This window comes from Sinocyclocheilus rhinocerous, unplaced genomic scaffold, assembly GCF_001515625.1.
Source record: "Sinocyclocheilus rhinocerous isolate Xijiao unplaced genomic scaffold, SAMN03320098_v1.1 scaffold889, whole genome shotgun sequence".
In the NCBI taxonomy this organism is placed as follows: Eukaryota; Metazoa; Chordata; class Actinopteri; order Cypriniformes; family Cyprinidae; genus Sinocyclocheilus; species Sinocyclocheilus rhinocerous.
In genome coordinates this window covers 2,396,029-2,416,446 of record NW_015638024.1, presented here as the reverse complement: position 1 = coordinate 2,416,446, position 20,418 = coordinate 2,396,029, and the positions used below count along the sequence as shown (strand labels likewise).

The following is a 20,418-nucleotide window of genomic DNA, read 5'->3' as shown; positions in this document are numbered from 1 at the left end:
TCCAAACTTGTATTACGAGTTTCTTGAACACAAATGAACATATTTTGAAGAATGTTGGTAACCAAAGTTGCTGGTAGCCATTGATTTCCATAGTATTTTTTGATATTTTCCATGAAGCTGGACATTTGTTGCCATCTGTGTCAAACCAGTTTTGCTATGTCATGTCAACAGAATCATATGTTACTAAATGTTTCATAATGTTGATCCTGTACTAATTCTTGTTCTAATTAGTGATGTAAAGGTCAACTTCACCAGTTACATTAAAAATCTGTCAAAAAATCTCATAGGACATGCTATCACGCAAGTCTAGTGAACACCTTTAACACATTTTCATACTTAGACATCACCTGAGCAGCAAGATAAATTTCAACTATGCCATGTGGTGTCCATAGTTATTTGGGAGTTTTTTCTGGGAATGTTCCCTGCAGTTTTATCTGACTCTAACAGAAAGCAATCCGAACACATGAAGCAGGTGAATATAAAATACATGACTAAAGTCTTATTGTGTTAACTTATTTAGTTAACCTGCTTCTACATTTAAAGAGGCAGATTTCTGCTGACACATGCTGCAGATTTACGAAATGAATGCATTTGTTGGTGGAAAGGTGTGGTCTGTAGAACTGTAACTTGCAGTGTTTTACATAACCACAGTCAGTTAGATAATATTTATGTCATATTGTTATGCAGGGCAAAATGGGGTAAGATAAACCATGCTCTTAGAAACTGAGGAAAAGGGGTAAATCAGAAATTAAAATTAGTTGAACTAAATATTTTTTGAATTTTCATCTGTGGTTATGATGTGTTCTAATATTTTCAGTCAAATTAAGATATTATTTTGCCTACATTTTTAGTACAGTTAAGTGCATATGGAAATGTGGGTGGTGGCATTCACCTCTATCTCATATCTCCTTGCATACTGAGCTGCACTGAACTTGAATTCTTACCCTTTATAATGACTAATATTTCAACAAAGTAGTTGACAATTGAAAGAACAAGTTACAAAACAAGTCCATCAAGTTAAAGAAGTCAGACACTCAGATATTCGAGGTCAAGTGCTTTCAACCAAAGTACATGAAAAAAAAAGTGCATACAAAAGCAAGCACATAAGGAACTAACAGTGCAGACTTTTGAATATGTTAAACGGCGACTGTCTACAACATGTGAAGGTGCTCAAAACATATCTTTAACTTAAGTGAATATTTATTGGCTGGGTTTTTTGTAATGTAAAATATAAGCTATATTGATTAAATAATCTTTCAATCTTATAATGCAAACGTATTCAAATCAATGAAATTAATATATTATAAACAATGCAAATTAATTGATATTGCTTTTTGTATTACCGATTTTCTGGCTAACACAGATGGGCATCTTTAGTGTCATGATTTTGTTGCATGTCAACAATGGAATGTCGGAATGACATCACAACTGACTAGTAGATAACTGACTCCTTCTGTGTTCATAAGGCGACTGCTGTCATTTAACGCGCGCTGCGTAGAACAAACACTCATCCTTCAACATGGAACTGAACGAGGAAGGACAGGAGCGCTACTTTATTGTAGTGAGGAGAAGTAAGAAGGGCTTATCTCGCGGGTCTATTGGGCGCGCAGATGCGGAGACAGCAGCAGGAGATCTCATAGGAATGGTTTATGGAGGAGGTGGCAGTGCCAGGAGCAGTGGCACGGTGAAGAAGCAGGACACATACCCGCTCACACGCCATCAAGCTCAGCTACTTCTGTTCGTTTCTCCTGCCAGCAGGCGGCTGGAGCTCCAGTGCAACGTCCAGCTCTTCAATGCAATCTGCGCTCTTGCTCAGGATGGTCTTGTAGTGGTCAAACACAAGAAGGACTTTCAGCCATGCCTCGTCAAAAATCTGATTCAATTAGGCAAGAAAGACAAACCAGGAGTCTTGCAGATGCTGGGATTTGAGCTGGACTTCGTGGTGAGGAAATGCATCTTCTGCTGCCAATTCTTTCCCATTAATTCATGCAAACAAATGTAATAAAAGTCTTTTATTATTTTTTTTAATATATACATGTTATTTTAAAATAAATAGAATATATATTACATTTTAATGAAAATTAAAATTCTGTCATAATTTGCACACACTCAAGTTCCAAACCTGTTTATTTCTTTCTTCTGCTGAACACACACACACACACACACACACACACACACACACGTGTAGTTAGCTGTCTAAATGGGGACATTACATAGACTTCTATTGTTTTTATATACAGATGGTTATATACTTTTTAACCTAAAACCCACCCCTCCCCCTAGCCCTACCCCTCAGAAAACTTTCTGCATTTTTACAAGTTCAAAAAAACTTTGTTTACTTTATTTTTATGCCAGTTTTACAAATGAGGACGTCCCCAAATGGAGGTTTTTGGTGATTTTGTCAGGTTTTGCTCACTTTTGGGTACAAATTTGTCCCCAAAATATAGTTACGTACACACACACACACACACACAAAATATATAGAATAATCTGAGTAACTAAACAGTTTCTGGTGACAGAATTTTCATTTTTGGGTGAACTATCCCTTTAAATATTTAATTGTTATATATAAATTATTATTTTACAAATAAATTATACTAAAATAACATGTATGCTAATATTAATTGTAAACTAAAATATATTGGTTCAGATATATATTACATACAATTTATATTAATAACTTTTCATATAGAGGAAATGTTTGTGTGTAGGTTTACTTTAATGGAAAATCCTTAACTGCTACATAATCTAAACATGCACTTTTGAACTGTGATGAAAATTGAAGAACATTTTGAAGTGTCGACCTCTTGATCACATAGACAAAATACTCAAAATGCAAAGGAAATAATCATGTTAATGATGTAAAGAATCCACTTGATCTCTTTACATGCTGTTGAATTTTTTTCATAGGACACTGAGCATGATATTTTGTCGAAGAAGACTGCCCCTCTTCCCTTCTTCAGCGCAGCTGACATTGTCCAGGTGGCTCCATCACATTTAAACACCAGGCAACCGCTGAGAGACAGTGGGGATTTGGGTCAGTTAATCATCTTTTTAGCCCTTAAAACATATTTGAACTCTCCTGGATATTGGATCAGGGTGTTATTGCAGATTAAAAGAGAGATCCTATTACTAGACTGCGGAAAAGATTGTTATCTTAAACTGGAAAAACTATGTGTCGTCAGTCTCAAAACAATTCATAGCATCCAGCATACTTCATACCAAGATTTTAGGGGATCATTTATATAACTTAAGTAATGAAGTCAGGTGATGATATATACAATAATATGATTTACATGTTTTCCCTTTTTAGGTTAGAAAAGGAAAGCGGTGTCTCGCATCAATTCCATGCCAGCTCTCAACTCACGCAATGCAAAAAAGCAAAGTATCTTATTAAACACGGATGTATCCAGCTCCATTCAGGCCTTGTCCCATTATTCTTTGGAGGTGGAGTCTATGGCAGAGGTCATATCTTTGAATGGACTGACCGTGTATGGGGTGATCAGATGGATTGGAGTTCCAGAGGGAAAGAAAAATTGCTGGGCAGGACTTGAGCTGGTGAGCAGCAACATTTCTTTCTCTCAGTACAAAGCATGTGCTGATTATGTGGTGTTTTGTGCTTGTAAATAATAAAACTAATAATCAAGTCCTTTCAGGACAGTGAGGCGACAACTTGTTTGGATGGGACATTTGGTACAAAGCGGTATTTTACCTGTGAAGGAAACAAAGCCTTGTATGTGCCACTGACCAACTGCAAACCAGACAGCAGATTTCTGTTCATCCCGAATGAGATCCCGAAACCACTTGAACCACCCTCAGGTGAGACCCTTTATTTTTCCTCCACTTACAGAAACATTCTGAATGTTAAAGGCCTCAAGATTGTTTTATACTTTTTTTTTCCATCTTAGCCACACTCCTGGAAGATTTAAATGAAGATGTTCCCCCTTTTGCTGAGCAAGATGTTTTGTCTCATCTGGTTGGCAGAATGAGGGGAATCCAAGGTCACTTCAACTCCTGCTATCTAGATGCCACTCTCTTTAGGTAAACATCTCAAGAAACTAATGTTATTTCATGTTTCATTCTGTTTCATGTGTGTTGATGAATTTTCTTTTTTTTCTCTGCTTTTACAGTCTCTTCACGTCATCCACAGCTTTCAACAGAATGTTTAACAGATCAGCAGATAGCGAGGAAGGCATTTCGGACATTTTAAGATGGGACATTGTGAACCGTTTACGCAGGTAAAGGCTCTTAATACATAAGAATGTCACGTAACAAAGCTAGTGCACAGCCATGTTTGTGGAGCTTGAGTAAACACACTTGAGTAAACACACATATGGTTTTGTGTGTTTATAGTCATCAGGGTACTCACAGTTCATTTCATATGACCTCTGTCTCTCTCTACAGATCAGGCTTTGTTCCAGCAGAGAGTGTGATGAAGTTTCGTAAACAGCTGGGCTGCAAATCTTTTGCTACAGAGGAGAAAGGTATTAACTATCCCATAGCAGCCATTTACTTGTTTGATGTAGAGCTGCAAGATTTTCATCTATGGCTTAGAGCTAACTCTGATCTCTAAAACATTTTTACTGCTATTTCCTTAAGATCCAGAGGAGTTCATCACCCTACTACTAAAGCATGTTTTACACATAGAGCCATTGCTCAAAATCAGGTTTGTTTCAATTGCACTGCTTATATTATATTTTATTATGTTATGTTATGCTATATTATACACCAAATCAGCATACAGGTGCATCTCAATAAATTAGAATGTCGTGGAAAAGTTTCAGTAATTCAACTCAAATTGTGAAACTCGTGTATTAAATAAATTCAGTCAAAAGGAGCCCCTGCCAAGTATTGAGTACATGTACAGTAACTGAACATACTTTCCAGAAGGCCAACTATTCACTAAAAATGTTTTTTTTATTGGTATTTTTCTTATGAAGTATTCTAATTTGTTGTGAATTGGTGGGTTTTTGTTAAATGTGAGCCAAAATCATCACAATTAAAAGAACCAAAGACTTAAACTACTTCAGTCTGTGTGCATTGAATTTATTTAATACACGAGTTTCACAATTTGAGTTGAATTACTGAAATAAATGAACTTTTCCACAACATTCTAATTTATTGAGATGCACCTGTATTAGAATGATTTCTGAAGGATCAAGTGACACTGACGACTGGAGTAATGACTGCTTTTGAGCTTTGCTGTAACAGATTTAAATTACATTTTAAAATATATTAAAATATAAAATGGCTATTTTAATTAGTAATATATTTCACAATATTGAAATAGAAATAGAAATGCAGCCTTGGTGAATATAAGAAACTTCTTTAAAAAACTTTAAATAATGTTACTGACCCAAAACTTTTGAAACCAAAACTTGGTGTACATTCTGTATAAACAAGCTTAAACTGAATATCTTAACACCTATAAGTGTTTTTTTTTAGGTCACATGGAGACTTGGCACAGGACGCCTATACGCATCAGATCATTGTAGAGAAGAATCAGGTGCGAGCTGTGCCTTCAGTTCAACAGCTGCTTGAGATGTCTTTCGTGTCAAGCAATCTAAAGTTTGAAGAGGTTTGGTAATTTCTTTGATAATTTCTTCTAATTAGATGATTATTTATTATATTCAGTTTTGCTATCTCATAGTTTCCTACTTCGTAGATACATTGCAAACAGAAGTATGCATTATTAATCAGACCTTTTTTTATTTTAGATTCCATCTTGCCTTATAATTCAGATGCCACGGTTTGGAAAGAAGTTCAAGATGTTCCCTAAAATCATTCCCTCAACAGAGCTGGACATCACAGACATCTTGCATTGTTGTGAGTTTAACAAGTATATTTCTAAATGAAATCTGCTCCTGATAACATTTGTTTTGTGAAAGCAGATATTGGACAGTTTCAGATGCAATATCTCTCACGCTTCTACTGTTTTCTCTGGCAGCTCCCAAGGAATGTTTTCTGTGTGGTCATCTTGCTGAATATGAGTGTGTCCAGTGCCTGATGGACCAGAAGCTCCAACCAGGCAAAATTAAGCAGTATTGCTCCACCTGCAACACACAGGTAGTGCACCTAATACAAAAATCTTATTTATGTACTTTGAATTTCTACAGTTCTGTGATACAATGCATTTTACATGTTTTTTTTTCCCATCCATATGCCTTCACCCACAGTCAAACCCAAATATTTTTACTCTTTTCTACAGGTTCACATTCATCCCTCCCGAAAGGAACATACTCCTCACAAACTTACAGTTCCAGATCATCTTCCAGAAGATGCACCTGTACAGAGGCACCAGATGCAGCTGTTTGCAGTCCTCTGTATAGACACCAGCCATTATGTATCTTTTGTCAAATATGGGCCTAACCCACGGCCCTGGATCTTTTTCGACAGCATGGCTGACCGATGCGGTATGTCAAATATGTTAAATCTCCAACATATTAAAATGTAATCTATATATTTACATAATTTGCATAGGATCACTCCACCGAGGTTTCACAAACCCTTTTTTTAACCAGATAAAATGCTGTTTATCACCAAAATGGGTGTTCAAATTTAGTTAATCCCTCAATATCTTATTTTTTATCCTTAGGTGATGATAACAATGGCTACAACGTTCCCGTGATCAGGTCCTGTCCTGAGGTTGGAGACTTCCTTTCACAATCTGAAGAGGAGATGTCCACAGCAGATGTGAGTCAGTGCAGTGAGCTGGTGCGCAGACTGCTGTGTGATTCATACATGTGTCTATATCAGAGAACAGAGTGAGCAGAGACATTTGTGATATGTTCAGACCTTATGTCTTGTGTCATTACATCATCAGAGTTGACACATGAGTTACACTGATGTTTTGCTTAGACACTGTTCTTTATCAAATTGTTCTTTTGTGATTTCTAATAAAAGTGTATTTATATGTAAAAGGACTGATGTACGTTAAGACATTTTATCAGGTGAAGATATACATTTATACACAAGCCACAATTTATTTTGATAGTTTAGTATGTTCAGTATTATTTCTTTTGTAGTACGTTCAGTATGATTTTTGATTTTTGAAAAAATGATGCTGTACCAATTTCATTTGTCTGCCTTAATGATAAAGCTTCATTTAATTCGTAGTTGATTTAAGAGTTTGAACTCTTACTGCTCTTTCACTCTTTTGGTCATATTTGTATCTTGTTATACATCGATTTTTATAAGTACAGACTATAAATTATAAGTACTACAGAAACAAATGACCTCAAAAGAGGTGTTACGGATGAAGTAGAAAAACTATGAGGTAGAAAAAATATTAAATAAAAAAAAAAATACGGTGGGTTTAAATGTTTTGTGAGGCCTAATTGAAGAGAAGCATGGCGTTGGTGCCCTGCTGCCCTCTAATGGAAACATCACAGCACTGACTCTTCAATAACGAAGTTTCCTTGATTACCATGTTCTAAACTGTGAGGTCTGATTCTCAAACGAATCGTTCTTTTGAATCGGTTCTTTTCAGTGAATTGGTTGACACGATTTGCCAAACAAGTGAAACAAACTTTTCATATTATATTATATTATATTATATTATATTATATTATATTAAAATTACTATAGTGTTTCTAAACATAAACCAGGAAATATTATTTCACTGATAGATCATATATGAATGTAGATATGCACATAGCAATAGGTTTACGTTTAAACAAAAGTTTGGTTGTAAAATAAATAAATAAAGATCAATGTACAGACCACAGTAGATTGTTGTTAGGCCCAGTTATTAAGCAAAATCCTATGGCAGTTCCTGGTCACTGACCTTTAAATTGTAAACTGTGAATCGTGTTTAGGTTATACGTTTATTATAGCAGTTGTTAAAGACACAAAGATCATATATAACATGTGGTTGCAAAACAGTTTCCACCTTCGTACATCTGTTGTCTGGACAGAGATAGGCCTCCTGCAGGTTTAAGATAAATGTGGCCGTTGAGAAGCAAGGCATACTTGTTAGTGAGCACACGCACAAAATATCACTAGGGATTGAAACAAATACTTCTAATAGAACTGATTTGTTAAAATGACAAGAAACACGTGCCAGCACAACTTCTAAATAGGCTAACTCATCTCAATGTATGAAAATGTTTGTCTCTGGAACTTTAAGATCTGCAAGTAATCTTGAGGCTGATGGTTGAAATTTTTTAACTAATCAATGATGTTTAAAAGTCTTCCTTATGCCTTATTGTATTATTCTACTGTATAAAAGGTAAATAATAACTAGCCATGTGACAGAGGAGGCTGAGGAGTCAAATGCTACAAATGTATTATTATTATTATTGATGATGATGATGCTGATGCTGATATTAATCTTTATAACGCTTTCAGCAAGTCTCTCTTCTCTGGTACCACGTGGCTTTAACCCCCCATAGTAAATTAGGGGCGAGGTCACAGAGCGGAGCTGTCTGGCACGCTGTGTGGGAGGAGCCAGGGCTGGAATTACGCCTTTTTATCCTTTTAAACACGTCTGACATGCGCAGTGCGTTAAATTTCGGGCTTGGTCTGTTATACAACTGTGTTTTTCTTCATTCTGCCTACAGCTCCTCGCCGGCATTTTACTTTAACAGGCTTTTAACTGTGTTATTTTAATAATAAGACCCATAGAAATGAGTGGGGACCATTCCCACAACGATTCCCAGGTAAAGTGTTTGTGATTTAAGGTTGTCAGTATTTTTTTTTCTTTCTTGATGGTTTGTAGTCACTAGCTCGGCTGTTTAAATTCCATCCGCAGCGGCAGTTTTCCCCCAGCATGCTAAGCTAACAGGCACTAGAAGTCGGCTTTGAATGTAATAATTTTATATTTTCAGCCCTTGGTATCCATTGGCGCTTTTCTTCCATTAACGTTTCCTAACAAATGCTTCATTTTGGGAATAAAAACTTTATACAGTCCCCTGTCCTCCGCAGCGGTGGTATTTAAACGCTGTTTAATGAACAGGCTTGAGCGCTAACCCTCCGACTAGCATCAAGTTGAAAGTTAGCAGCCTATTGACACGGCACGATTTAACATTAACTTATACACCACTGTTTTTCCGCAGATCGACTCGGGATCCAGACATAATGGTGAGTGGGACTTGTCTGATCACCACATTAATATAAAGTTCAAGTTTACGATTTATACATCTAACGTGATCGCTCAGGAGCTTGCTTGACGACCAGTTAGTTTTGAGGACAGAAATGGCGTCCCAGAGACTAAGTCCCCTCTCTCTCACTGACAAGCGCCTATTGTTCACATTGAGCCCTTAAAAGTCGTATTTATATTGCTTTTAAATCAACGAAAAACGGCGATTTTGAAAGGGAAAGAGATTATTTGCCAGTTAGTGTAGCTTGATCGTTTGTAGAGTTAGAAAAACGGTCTAACGAGGCTTGTGAAAGTGAGGGTTTGGGGGTTGAGGACTTAGTCTCTGCGCCATTTTCTTTTTCTCTATCTAGCGGTCTGAGTGTAGTGAACGTTAAGTGCACACCGACGTGATTATGGAGGCGAAGGTTTGAGAATCGTGTGTGACCTGTTCCGATTCCACGCACGAAAATAACCCCTCAAGCTCAAATACACCTTTATTCGATGAGATGTGATGAGAAATGCACGTTTACTAATCAAAGCAGTAACTACAATTATGTAGGAATCTGGTATCTAGAAAACTTCTCTTTTCTTTTAAGGTGTACTGTAATATGATCTGCTTCAGATAAACAATTACAACAAGACTTAATAAACTTAAGTGAGCCCTGTACTGTGGAATTTTCATTTGACCTAAACCTGATTTCACACAAGTGTCATTGGTGAGATGAGTTTGGTCATGTAGGTTCGAAACATGGTCAGCCTCATCCAAAGGTATTGCTAAAAGTCATTGCTTTTATTATGACTGTGTTTTTATTTATTTATTAATAATTATAATAAAAACTCCAAAAGATCAGTGAGATTATTCCCCATTTCTGTACAGTTTTGGCAAAACTTTAGGATGCGATGACAAGCAATCCCACAGCACCAGACGCTTGTCTAGTTTTATGCAGTGCATTATTTTAGGTGCCAATTGTTAGTTTATTGTACATGAACGTAAATAAAAACAAAATTTTTATTTTGTTCACATTTCTGTGATGCTCAAACAGTTAGGTGATAATCAGACAGGGATGTTATGCACTTCATTTTATGGGGCACCATTAACATTTCTGACACTTCCTGTTAAAGAGATGTTAGTAGTATAATGGTATAATATTTGTTAAAATGTATTGTTCGAATATAATATAATTCAAGTTCATTTTTTTTAAAACCACGCTGAACTGCAGCTAAACTTGATGGGCAGTGATCATGCATTTTCGTTTTGCTGTAATTTACTTTGTTCAAACGAGTTTCAGTGATATTCTGCAAGGTAGGGTAAATGATTATAAAACTACAGTAATTATGTAGCTCATATACATTTGCATATTGTTTTTTTTGTTGCATTTATAATCCACACCATCCTTACTTTGAATGTGCATGATGCTTCTGGTAGTCATTTTTGCTTCCCTTCATAAGAGCGGCTAGGATGTTTAACCCATGGCTGTGCTGATGCACGAGCTGCATGTTTACACCTTGTCATTCCACTGAACATCCACCAAGTGCTTAACAGCGTTTGGGACATAAACCCATGCTCAGACCTTGCACAATAAAATTAGACAGTGACATGATTTGTGTAGAAACTTGTAGAATTGCTTTATTTTGCACATTCTGCATGGTCTTCCCATACTTTACTGCATTTGTATGTCTAATGTGTACCATAAACTGTTTTTTAAAATTACATATGAGGTAATGAGTGTTGGCCTAGCAGTCTTCAAAATTATACAGAGACTGTTTTTTTGTGTTAGGTTAGCATGTCTAATTGTGTTTGGATGTGTTTTTTTTTAGTATATGAAGCTTTTGTTTGTTTTCTTTGGTTACCTCAGTACATTCTTTTTAGTCAAAAGCCTTATTTCAGTCATACAGATGTCGTTATTGTGGATTTGCTTTTTGTTATGAAGCTCCAGCATGTAACAGTTCTGCTGACAATGAACTTGTCCACTAGAGGGTACAGTTCACAAATAAGTTCTCCCACAGTCCCAGATGTGCATGTTTTGCTGAAGGGCAAAAATGAACATGGTGAATGGTTGGCCCATAGTGAGGTGTTTTTTTTTTTTTTTGTTTTTTTTTAATCATGTTATTTATTTTAAATTTTTTTATGAAGGCCTATAAGGTAACTCCACGCTTATTGATGAATATATGCCTGAACAGGAGTTCAAGTAAGGGTGCATATTTAGAGGTAGGGAAAGGTTTGTCGCATTTGGTAATGCGCTCATTCGTACTGGGGAAGATAAAGGATTCGATTTCACATCCTAACTGAGCACTCCTGTCCCTCTTAATGCTTGAATGCATCCTACTGTAACATGAGGTTCATTGTTTCTCTGTGTTCTTAAAGGATGACATTTGTGTTAGTTTGGATTCTGAAGCCTCGTTTAATTCCCATTCGTTCTTTTGGTCTTTGTGACAGAAAGAGAGTTTTGCTTTCCCCTTTTGGGAGGCCTGTTACAAAACACCTCCAGCTTTCTCACTGTCCGCTACAGTGTCAGTAGAATATGCCTGGCTCTCTTGTAACCCCATCCGGCCTAGCAACCTACACATTTCCTAAAGCAATAGTCCTCTCAGAGTAAACAGTCTGCAAAGAATGGGGCCTCTATAAACACCATACATAGCTGAGAGTGAAAACTGGACACTTCACGTCAAGAGGTAAAGTGCCAAAATCTACAAGGTGTGACTAATGTGTCTGCAGTAGGTCGGGCAAGGACAACCCAAAATGTGTCATGCTGTACTTATTTCAAACCAGTTGTCTGTAAATGGTCTTCAGTGTTTGGCAGGCTTGTGCAGGTCGCTCTGAAATGGATTTCTCATCCAGGTGTGAGCAAAATGAGCCGCCATAATGTTTCCAGATGAACTACTGTACTATCCTTTGTCTAGTTTTTGTGAACACCTATAGCAGTTAAATAACTTCAATGTGGAGGTCTTTTTGTTTGAATTCTTTTGTACACTTTCTAACCCCCGGTTAACTGTGCTTGAGAATCTGTCTTTCCTGTTCCAGGGACATACTTTTGTTGCCAGGTGTTCGTTGGCTTTTGAATGTGCTACTTAATCTTTAATTTCTTTGTTGGCAGATTCTCACAAACACAAAGATAAATACAAGGACAAAGAACACAAACACAAGGACCACAAGAAAGACAAAGAACGTGAGAAATCAAAGTACAGCAACAGGTATGACGTCACTGTTATTCTCATGTACAGTAGATATATAGGTGGTTTATAGCGCAGTTTGCTCTTTATGGAGTGTGTTTGATAAGCAGGGTGTGGCCTTTAGTGTTCACAGGAAGGAATGTTGGCTTTACTGCAACTTCCTTTGTAAACACTATCATCTATTTGGAGACGATTTTGTTGATGGACCAGATCATTGTGGCAATTAGATCACGGCATGTTTTATTGCATTTTGGCAGCGAACACAGGGACTCCTCGGATAAAAAGCACAGAGATAAAGATAAAGAGAGGCTGAAGCTCAAAGATGGATCCTCAGACAAGCAGAAGGACAAACACAAAGAGAAGAAAAAGGAAGAAAGGGTGGGCAGAGTCCTCTGTTTCTCTCACATTGGAACAATTTTATCTGAGCTAAGTCCTCTGGCTCTGGAGGAGTTGTAAATAGTCTTTTGTGATTCATACAATATTGAGTGCTGTTATTGACCTCTTTCTATTTTGTGTATGTGTGTGATTTTTTTAAATTTATTTTATTATTTACTTCCTCAAAAGTCTTTCGATGGCAAGCCCAAAAAAGAGAAAGAGAATGGATTTGAAAGGTGAGTGGCAACTCTAAATGTGACAGTGAGGCAACTGTAAGGTATGAAGGAAAGGGGTCATAGCATAGCTTTCTTTATTTTTCTAAAATGAGCCACTCAAAATAAAGTCAGACTGAAATGATCAGGAATCTTATTATAAATACACTTCATTTGGGAATCATTTAGCCGCTAAATACCTCCCACTGATAGCAAACTTTCTACACCTTTTTACTCTTGATCTTCTGTTTCGTATGATGGCATCTATACTGCTTCCTCAAAACACCAAATAGGTGTGATTATGTAGATTGGACTCATGTTCATGCAGATGTCAGCAGCACCAACTTCTTTCAATAGATGGTTGTTTTGTACTGAGGGGATTTGAGTTCTAAAAGTATGTTTTCATTCTACAGCGAATTGTTTATCTCAGAAGATCAAGGCAAATTTCATTTCCTTATGATATGATCCCTTTAAGATCAATGGCATGGTTGTAATCACATAATTAGAAGCATGAAGGGTTCTCAAATTTGATCAAATGAGCAAAGAAAAAGAATAATGTTTGTCTCATCATTCACACAGCCCTTTCATCAAGTCTGAACCTGATAATGACTTCTACCACTCTCTTAAACACGAGAAGTCTCTGAAGAGAGAGCGCAATGATGACGAGTAAGTGACATTGCATTCACAGGCCATCTTGAACTCACATGTGACATTAAGAGAACCTTCCCATCTTCTGTAGTCACGAAAGCGCATTGATTTGCTAATCTTTGTTTTAAATGTTAAACATTAGAGCAAATAGGACTGTAGTTAATGCTGTCTGAAAGCTGTGTGGATACCGGACATTTAAAAAATTTTTTTGCTGCCTTCAGTGCCGAGTTCAAGCCCAAAAAAATTAAAACCGAGAATGACAGAAGCGAAAAGAAGGCAAAAAAACGGAAACAGGAAGAAGAGGTACGTGGATGAAGTCACTGGCTTATCTCTCCAGGTTACACTTTCCAAGAATTGTTTTTTAACATCAATAATGTTAATCTTTTGATTTGCCATAGGACATAAAGCCCAAAAAGAAGATAAAAGACAAGAAAGGGGAAGTTGCCACAGATGGCAAGAAAAAAGCAAAAAAGGAGCCAGAAGAGAAGTGGAAATGGTTAGTCTCACATCCTCTGATGGTCAAGTAATTGTAGGCTGACTCCTCGTCTTTTGATTTATTCGGGGATATGGTGCAGATCAACAATGTCCTTGTTCTGGCACTTTGCGGAGCTATTTTGGTTGCTTGTGTTGGGATGTTGGTTTACATCCTTCCATCTCTGTGTTTCTTCATGCCATTTAGGTGGGAGGAGGAGAGGTACACAGATGGCGTGAAATGGAAGTTTTTGGAACACAAAGGGCCTGTATTTGCGCCACCATATGATCCTCTTCCCAGCAATGTCAAGTTCTATTATGACGGTACGCTCTTTAATGACTCTATGGCAGTGCACAAGGTTGGTAGATCTTCCTATTCGGGTTGTTCTGATTGGCCGGGCATCAAAACTGTCGTAGAAGCAGGTGTTGGATTGTATAAACTTCAAATGTTTTAAACACCCCTGCTCTGTTGAACACACATGCCCTGTCTGTGTTTAGTTCCAGTAGTCTGTTAAAGACAATGTAGGTTTTTCCAACCAAACTTAAAGTTCTTGGCCTTTATCTTCTGTAATTGGCTCTGTATTCAGATGTTAAGGCTTCAGTACCTTTGAAAAGTCCTGATTTAAAACATGGATTCAGCTCTTTTGCTGCTGTTCTGAACCTGCTTTTATGGTATTTTATGGTCTTTCACCAGGAAAACACATGAAACTGAGCTCTACTGCAGAGGAGGTGGCCACCTTCTTCGCAAAAATGTTGGACCATGAGTATACCACTAAGGAGGTTTTTCGGAAAAACTTCTACAAAGATTGGAGGAAGGTAATGTTGCTAAGGTGTCGTCTTTCCCCCTTGCCTTTTAATTGTTTGTGACTTTTATTAATCTTGCATGATCTTGTCATTTTAGGAAATGACGTCTGAAGAGAAATCCAAAATCACAGATCTGAACAAGTGTGACTTCTCTGAAATGAGCGAATATTTCAAAGCTCAGTCTGAAGCTAGGAAGGCCATGACTAAAGAAGATAAACAGGCAAGATTTAACCTCTAAATAGCAAAATGACTCTTGGTGAAATATTGCTGTGTTTTGCTTTTAACGGAGTACAACATTTTTTCCCCCTCAAGAAAATTAAAGAGGAGAATGAGCGCATTCTGCAGGAGTATGGCTTCTGTATCATGGACAATCACAAAGAGCGCATCGCTAACTTCCGTATTGAGCCTCCGGGCTTGTTCCGTGGCAGAGGTGACCATCCCAAAATGGGCATGCTGAAGCGTCGTATCCGATCTGAGGACATTATCGTTAACTGCAGCAAGTAAGGAGTGCTCCTCACACTCTGACATCAGCCCATTTGGTGGAAAACATGTTTACAATCCTGTGCTTCTCATTGTAGGGACTCAAAGCATCCTAAACCACCACCTGGGACAAAGTGGAAGGAGGTACGTCATGACAACAAGGTGACGTGGTTGGTGTCCTGGACTGAGAATATCCAAGGCTCTATCAAATACATCATGCTGAATCCCAGTTCAAGAATCAAGGTAAATTAGCACATGGCTGTAGGCATGCCTTGTTTAAATAGAATTTGGGTTTTCTAAGCACTGCTTTAGCCAAGGATTGTATTTCCTCACATTGTTGTGAAATATTATTACAATTTAAATATTAAAATAGGGTTATTTTAAAATTTAATATTTCTGTGATGTCAGAAATACAAATTTTCAGCGGTCATTACTCCAGTCTTCAATTCTTAACAGTGTTAAGCTGCTTAATTTTTTCAGAATTCTTTGTTGTTGAATAGAAAGTACAAAAAGACAGCATTTATTTGAAAAATATTTTATAAAGTTGTCTTTACTGTCACTTTTGATCAATTTAATGCATCCTTGCTGAAAGTATTAGTTTTTTAAAAATCTTTCAAATCTTACTCGCCCCAAACTTTTGAACTGTAGTGTACTTTGGTACCATTTTTGCCTTGAAGTAAATGTAACCAATAAATCTTCATAGACAAAATAGTATAGATATTAGTAATTTCATTATCATAACATGAAACTAATAATGATATAACATGAAAATAATTATTGGCTTAGTGTTTTTGGCCATAATTGTAATATTGGAGTATCTCATGTGTTGTTTCTTGCAGGGAGAGAAGGATTGGCAGAAATATGAAACAGCCCGTCGATTGAAAAAGTGTGTGGAACGGATCCGTGCACAATACCGAGACGACTGGAAATCAAAAGAGATGAGGATCAGACAGCGCGCTGTTGCTCTTTACTTCATTGACAAGGTTTGCATTGCTTAGATCAATGTAACGTCCTTCACGTCAAGCCCATGACCCTGAAAGCGTGTGATGAGTAGGTTAATTCAGAATTACTCTTTAAAAGCACTTAAAGCGATTTTTTTTTTCTCTCAATGGGTGTACATTTACATTGAGGTTTGTAGTATCTTTTTGCGCTAAAGCAGAAACTGAAAAGCAGAACGGTGTTATGCATCTCCATATTTCTCTGGTGTAGCTGGCTCTGAGAGCAGGTAATGAAAAAGAGGAAGGAGAGACGGCTGACACAGTGGGCTGCTGCTCACTTAGAGTGGAACATCTAACTCTCCATCAAGAGATGGGTGGCCAGGAGTATGTGGTGGAGTTTGACTTCCTTGGTAAAGACTCTATTAGATACTACAACAAAGTCCCCGTGGAGAAGAGGGTAAGTGTTTGTTTTTTTTGTTCCCCCCCCCCAATTACATTTGCTCAGTTCCAAAACCTAGTGAGCTGCAATGTTTTAAGGCATCATAAGCACACCTCTGAAGACTAATTTTAGTTGAATTATAAGGCAGTATCACATGTAAAATTTATTGCAAAAAGTTCAGTCTCCCCAAGATGGTGGACAAGGAAAAATAAATGTTGATTTATAAATACTTAATTCAATATTGAAAAGATTGCACAGAGGACCACGGCACTCTTGTGTAGTGTGCAGATTTCTAAAATGGAGCATTCCAAATCAGTCACTTACGAGGTTCCTTTTCAGTTAGGATGCTGCCTGAGGCGTCTCATTAGGTTTTGGAATAGAGCTAATATATCCAAAACTCTGCAGCCCATGTCCTTACACCAAAAAGTCCACTTGTCGTATTCTTCAGCAACTTCACAGGTTACTAATTGCATGCAATAAAATCCTATTTACAGCTTTTAAAGGTTGTCACGGTCTAGTACCACAGTATGCAATTGAAGTGATCCATTGTTATGCTGTTGCATGCTCTCTCTTGACTCTTGCCAAGTTATTAAGCGTTACTAAGTTTTGATTGTCGTACATGGGTAGTAGATGCTATGTGAAGTTTCGTGTCCCCATATTTTCAAAACTCAAGCTCATTTGCTTGTAGTTTTTGTTTTTATTTTTATTTTTTGGTTATGGTCTTTTGTTGTACATTGCCAGTGTCCTTGGGTTTGTGAAAGGCACTGTATTAATGAAATGTAGTGTTCAAATTACTGTGCCTTGTGCAAATGAAAACTCCTCCTCTGAGTGCTATTGATTAGCACAGTCTTGTGTTGGTTCTGCCTTTTGTGTAAAATCCTATTTAAAATGTTACAGGTTTTCAAAAATCTTCAGCTATTCATGGAGGACAAGGAGCCGGAGGATGATCTCTTTGACCGTCTCAATGTAAGCCGGCGCTTTCACCAGTCTACTAAGAAGAAAAAACTTATGCTGAATGCATCAAATTAAGACCGATGTATATAACACGAATGTAAAATTACTTCCCTTTCTCGCAGACCTCCATTTTGAACAAGCATCTTCAGGAGCTGATGGATGGCCTTACGGCTAAAGTGTTCCGTACTTACAATGCCTCCATCACACTACAGCAGCAGTTGAATGAAATCACAAACTGTAAGTACTGTTCACTGTATGTAAAGAGGATTGGGCTGAGGTACTAGACGCGGCCATGTTATGTACAATATGTGACCTTAAGTGTATTTGCTCAGCTGAAGACAATGTTCCTGCAAAGATCCTTTCCTACAATCGTGCTAACAGAGCAGTAGCCATCCTGTGTAACCACCAGAGGGCACCACCCAAGACGTTTGAGAAGTCCATGCAAAATCTTCAGACAAAGGTATGAGACGTTTGTGACCTTGTCCTCGTTGTCTTTATGCTGGTATTTTTTGTTAGTGTAGGATCTGTCGGACCATCTAAATGTTTGCCTTTCCTGCATTCACTTGTTCATTAAAACCAGATTGACGCAAAAAAGGAACAGCTTGCTGATGCTAAAAGAGAACTGAAAAGTGCCAAGGCTGACGCCAAAGTACGCAGAGATGAGAAATCCAAGAAGTGAGTGTCAAAATATTTGCTTGAAGGGGAGTCCAACTGGATTTGGCCCCTTAGATGCTCATTGTGCATTCGTGTGTGATTGTATGCTGCTTTAATGTTGATTGTTTTGGCAACCCAGGGCCGTGGAGTCCAAGAAGAAAGCTGTGCAGAGGATCGAGGAGCAGCTGATGAAGCTGGAGGTACAGGCCACCGACAGAGAGGAGAACAAGCAGATTGCCCTGGGTACCTCCAAGCTCAACTACCTGGACCCACGTATCTCAATAGCCTGGTGAGAATGATGTTTTCATTTGTGGCGCAATAAGATGCCCCTTGTCTGCTTTGGTGTCTTATTCCTTTTTGTTCTCTCCTCCTCCAGGTGCAAGAAGTTTGGCATCCAAATAGAGAAGATCTACAACAAAACTCAGCGTGAGAAATTTGCCTGGGCTATTGACATGGCTGGGAAAGACTTCCAATTTTAAATCATCTTTGCAATTTTACTTGTCCCTCCACCCCATCCTCTTTTTTTTTTTTTTAATAGATACTTTTAGTCTAAGTGATTTCCAGCAGGTTGTGAACCTGGCAAGGGAAAAGATGTGAAGCAAGCATAGTGTCAAGGAGGCCTGAATGTCATGATTTGGGTGACTGGTTTTTATTTTTTAGGCTGACCTGTAATCTTGTAGGTTTTATTGGGTCGATCATTTAAGAATGAAGTATGGACGGCCTGTGCGCAAGGTTGCATGGTCTTTAAGCCAGGAACTGGAGAATCAGTGGCTTGACCTTTTGAACACTTTTACTGTCTCACTCCCCTACCATCTCTGGACAAAAGGGGGGCCCAAGGATGTCCGAAAACTATGAACTTACATGGTCCTATAGCTACTGTATTCAACTACAACTTGCTTTGTGGATCGTTTCATTTTTAGTTTTGCTGTATTTTTAGCCCTCCTGTATTAATAATGAATTCTATATTTTAATAGAAGATTAAAAAAAAATAAAAAAAATAAAAGAATTGCTTAAGTACACCCATACGCCTTTTTTAGGAGAAGAAATGTGTACACCAGGGCCCGTATTTACAAAACATTTTATCTTACCACTAAGAGTTCTCCTAAGTAGAGGTAAAAGTTTTTAGCTAAGAGTTTTCTCTTAAAACCTATTCACAAAGCTGCTGAGACAAACTTTTATTAAGGAATAGAGAGAAGTCTTAAGCTAAGAGTAAGGGGGCGGGGTTGAGCTCATTGCTATGGATGGTGTCCGCATGCTTACTAACTGCACACAGTGATTGGCTGAGAGGGGAGGGTTCTCTGTCAGATTTATTCATACAAATTTTGTAGAGCTCAATATTATGTTGCCATATTCAGATTAAGGTTTTAAAAAAAAATTTGCACATTCAAATAAAGATTTTAAAATTCAGGATAAGTGTCATTAAGCAAGTATATGTTCAGTTAATTGTCAGTCTCTTACATGTGTGCTCCTCGTAAACAATTAGCGGATATGCATATAAACAGCCTTTTAATTAACAGAGTAGAATAATCATGGCTGATAGTAAGGCGTGTAAATGTAAAAGAAAAACCAAACGACGCAAGAACAGCTGTTACTTCTTGCCCAACTTGTTAATGAAAACAACAGTCATAATACCCTCGTGATTAAGGCAATACCTTTTTAAAAGCTCATTATCGTCAAACGTTTCTAAAATGTTTCTGTTCCGGCAACAGCCATTTTAGGATAGTTTGTGACTTGGTCTTAGTGACTTAGAAATCCTCTTCACTACTCTTAACGTTTCACAGATTTAGGAGCTAGTTTTAGTGCTAAAACGCTTTGTGAAATACTATTAGAGCAAAAATGTAAGGAGTCCTAAATTTAGGACTGACACGCCCATTATTTTTAGGATTTTCTCCTAAATCGGCAAGTTATGAGCTACTTTTAGCCTTAAAATGTTTTGTGAATACGGGCCCAGGTGGGATATTTTATGGGAAATGTGACCATGAAAAGCTGTGTGTTTGAGTGAGTGTTACATGAACTGTTCACTTTTAAACTGGAGTTCTTGTGTAAACTATATCCAGACCACAAAGTAGGATGCTTGGATGAGCTGCAGGGGACAACAGCTTCAACTGTATTTCCTTAAACATGCAGAATGTGATTTTCTTTTTTGTTACAGCATATACATCAGGGTTTTGTTTCCTGTGTAAATGTGAACTA

General features: G+C 37.6%; 1 protein-coding gene and 1 pseudogene across 1 annotated transcript; both read left to right on the top strand.

Moving 5' to 3' along the window:
- Nucleotides 1-1,500: 1,500 nt before the first annotated feature.
- LOC107749524 (ubiquitin carboxyl-terminal hydrolase CYLD-like) lies at nucleotides 1,501-6,768 on the top strand (annotated as a pseudogene).
- A 1,721-nt stretch (nucleotides 6,769-8,489) lies between these two features.
- Nucleotides 8,490-19,214, top strand: LOC107749478 (DNA topoisomerase 1-like). Its single transcript, XM_016564648.1, has 21 exons — nucleotides 8,490-8,660; nucleotides 9,057-9,081; nucleotides 12,175-12,271; nucleotides 12,508-12,628; nucleotides 12,815-12,861; nucleotides 13,417-13,503; nucleotides 13,707-13,788; nucleotides 13,884-13,981; nucleotides 14,165-14,280; nucleotides 14,651-14,772; nucleotides 14,858-14,980; nucleotides 15,073-15,260; nucleotides 15,339-15,483; nucleotides 16,080-16,223; nucleotides 16,450-16,635; nucleotides 17,515-17,583; nucleotides 17,694-17,808; nucleotides 17,904-18,031; nucleotides 18,152-18,246; nucleotides 18,365-18,514; nucleotides 18,602-19,214. The coding sequence occupies exons 1-21, from the start codon at nucleotides 8,628-8,630 to the stop codon at nucleotides 18,702-18,704; spliced, it is 2,274 nt and encodes a 757-aa protein (XP_016420134.1). The 5' UTR covers nucleotides 8,490-8,627; the 3' UTR covers nucleotides 18,705-19,214.
- The last annotated feature ends 1,204 nt before the right edge of the window (nucleotides 19,215-20,418 follow it).

Excerpts from the sequence above, each read along its gene's own strand:
- LOC107749478 (XM_016564648.1), top strand. The coding sequence starts at position 8,628 with ATGAGTGGGGACCATTCCCACAACGATTCCCAG. Across the intron at positions 12,862-13,416 it reads AAAGAGAATGGATTTGAAAG|CCCTTTCATCAAGTCTGAAC; the intron begins GTGAGTGGCAAC and ends TCATTCACACAG. Across the intron at positions 18,032-18,151 it reads TGCAAAATCTTCAGACAAAG|ATTGACGCAAAAAAGGAACA; the intron begins GTATGAGACGTT and ends CATTAAAACCAG.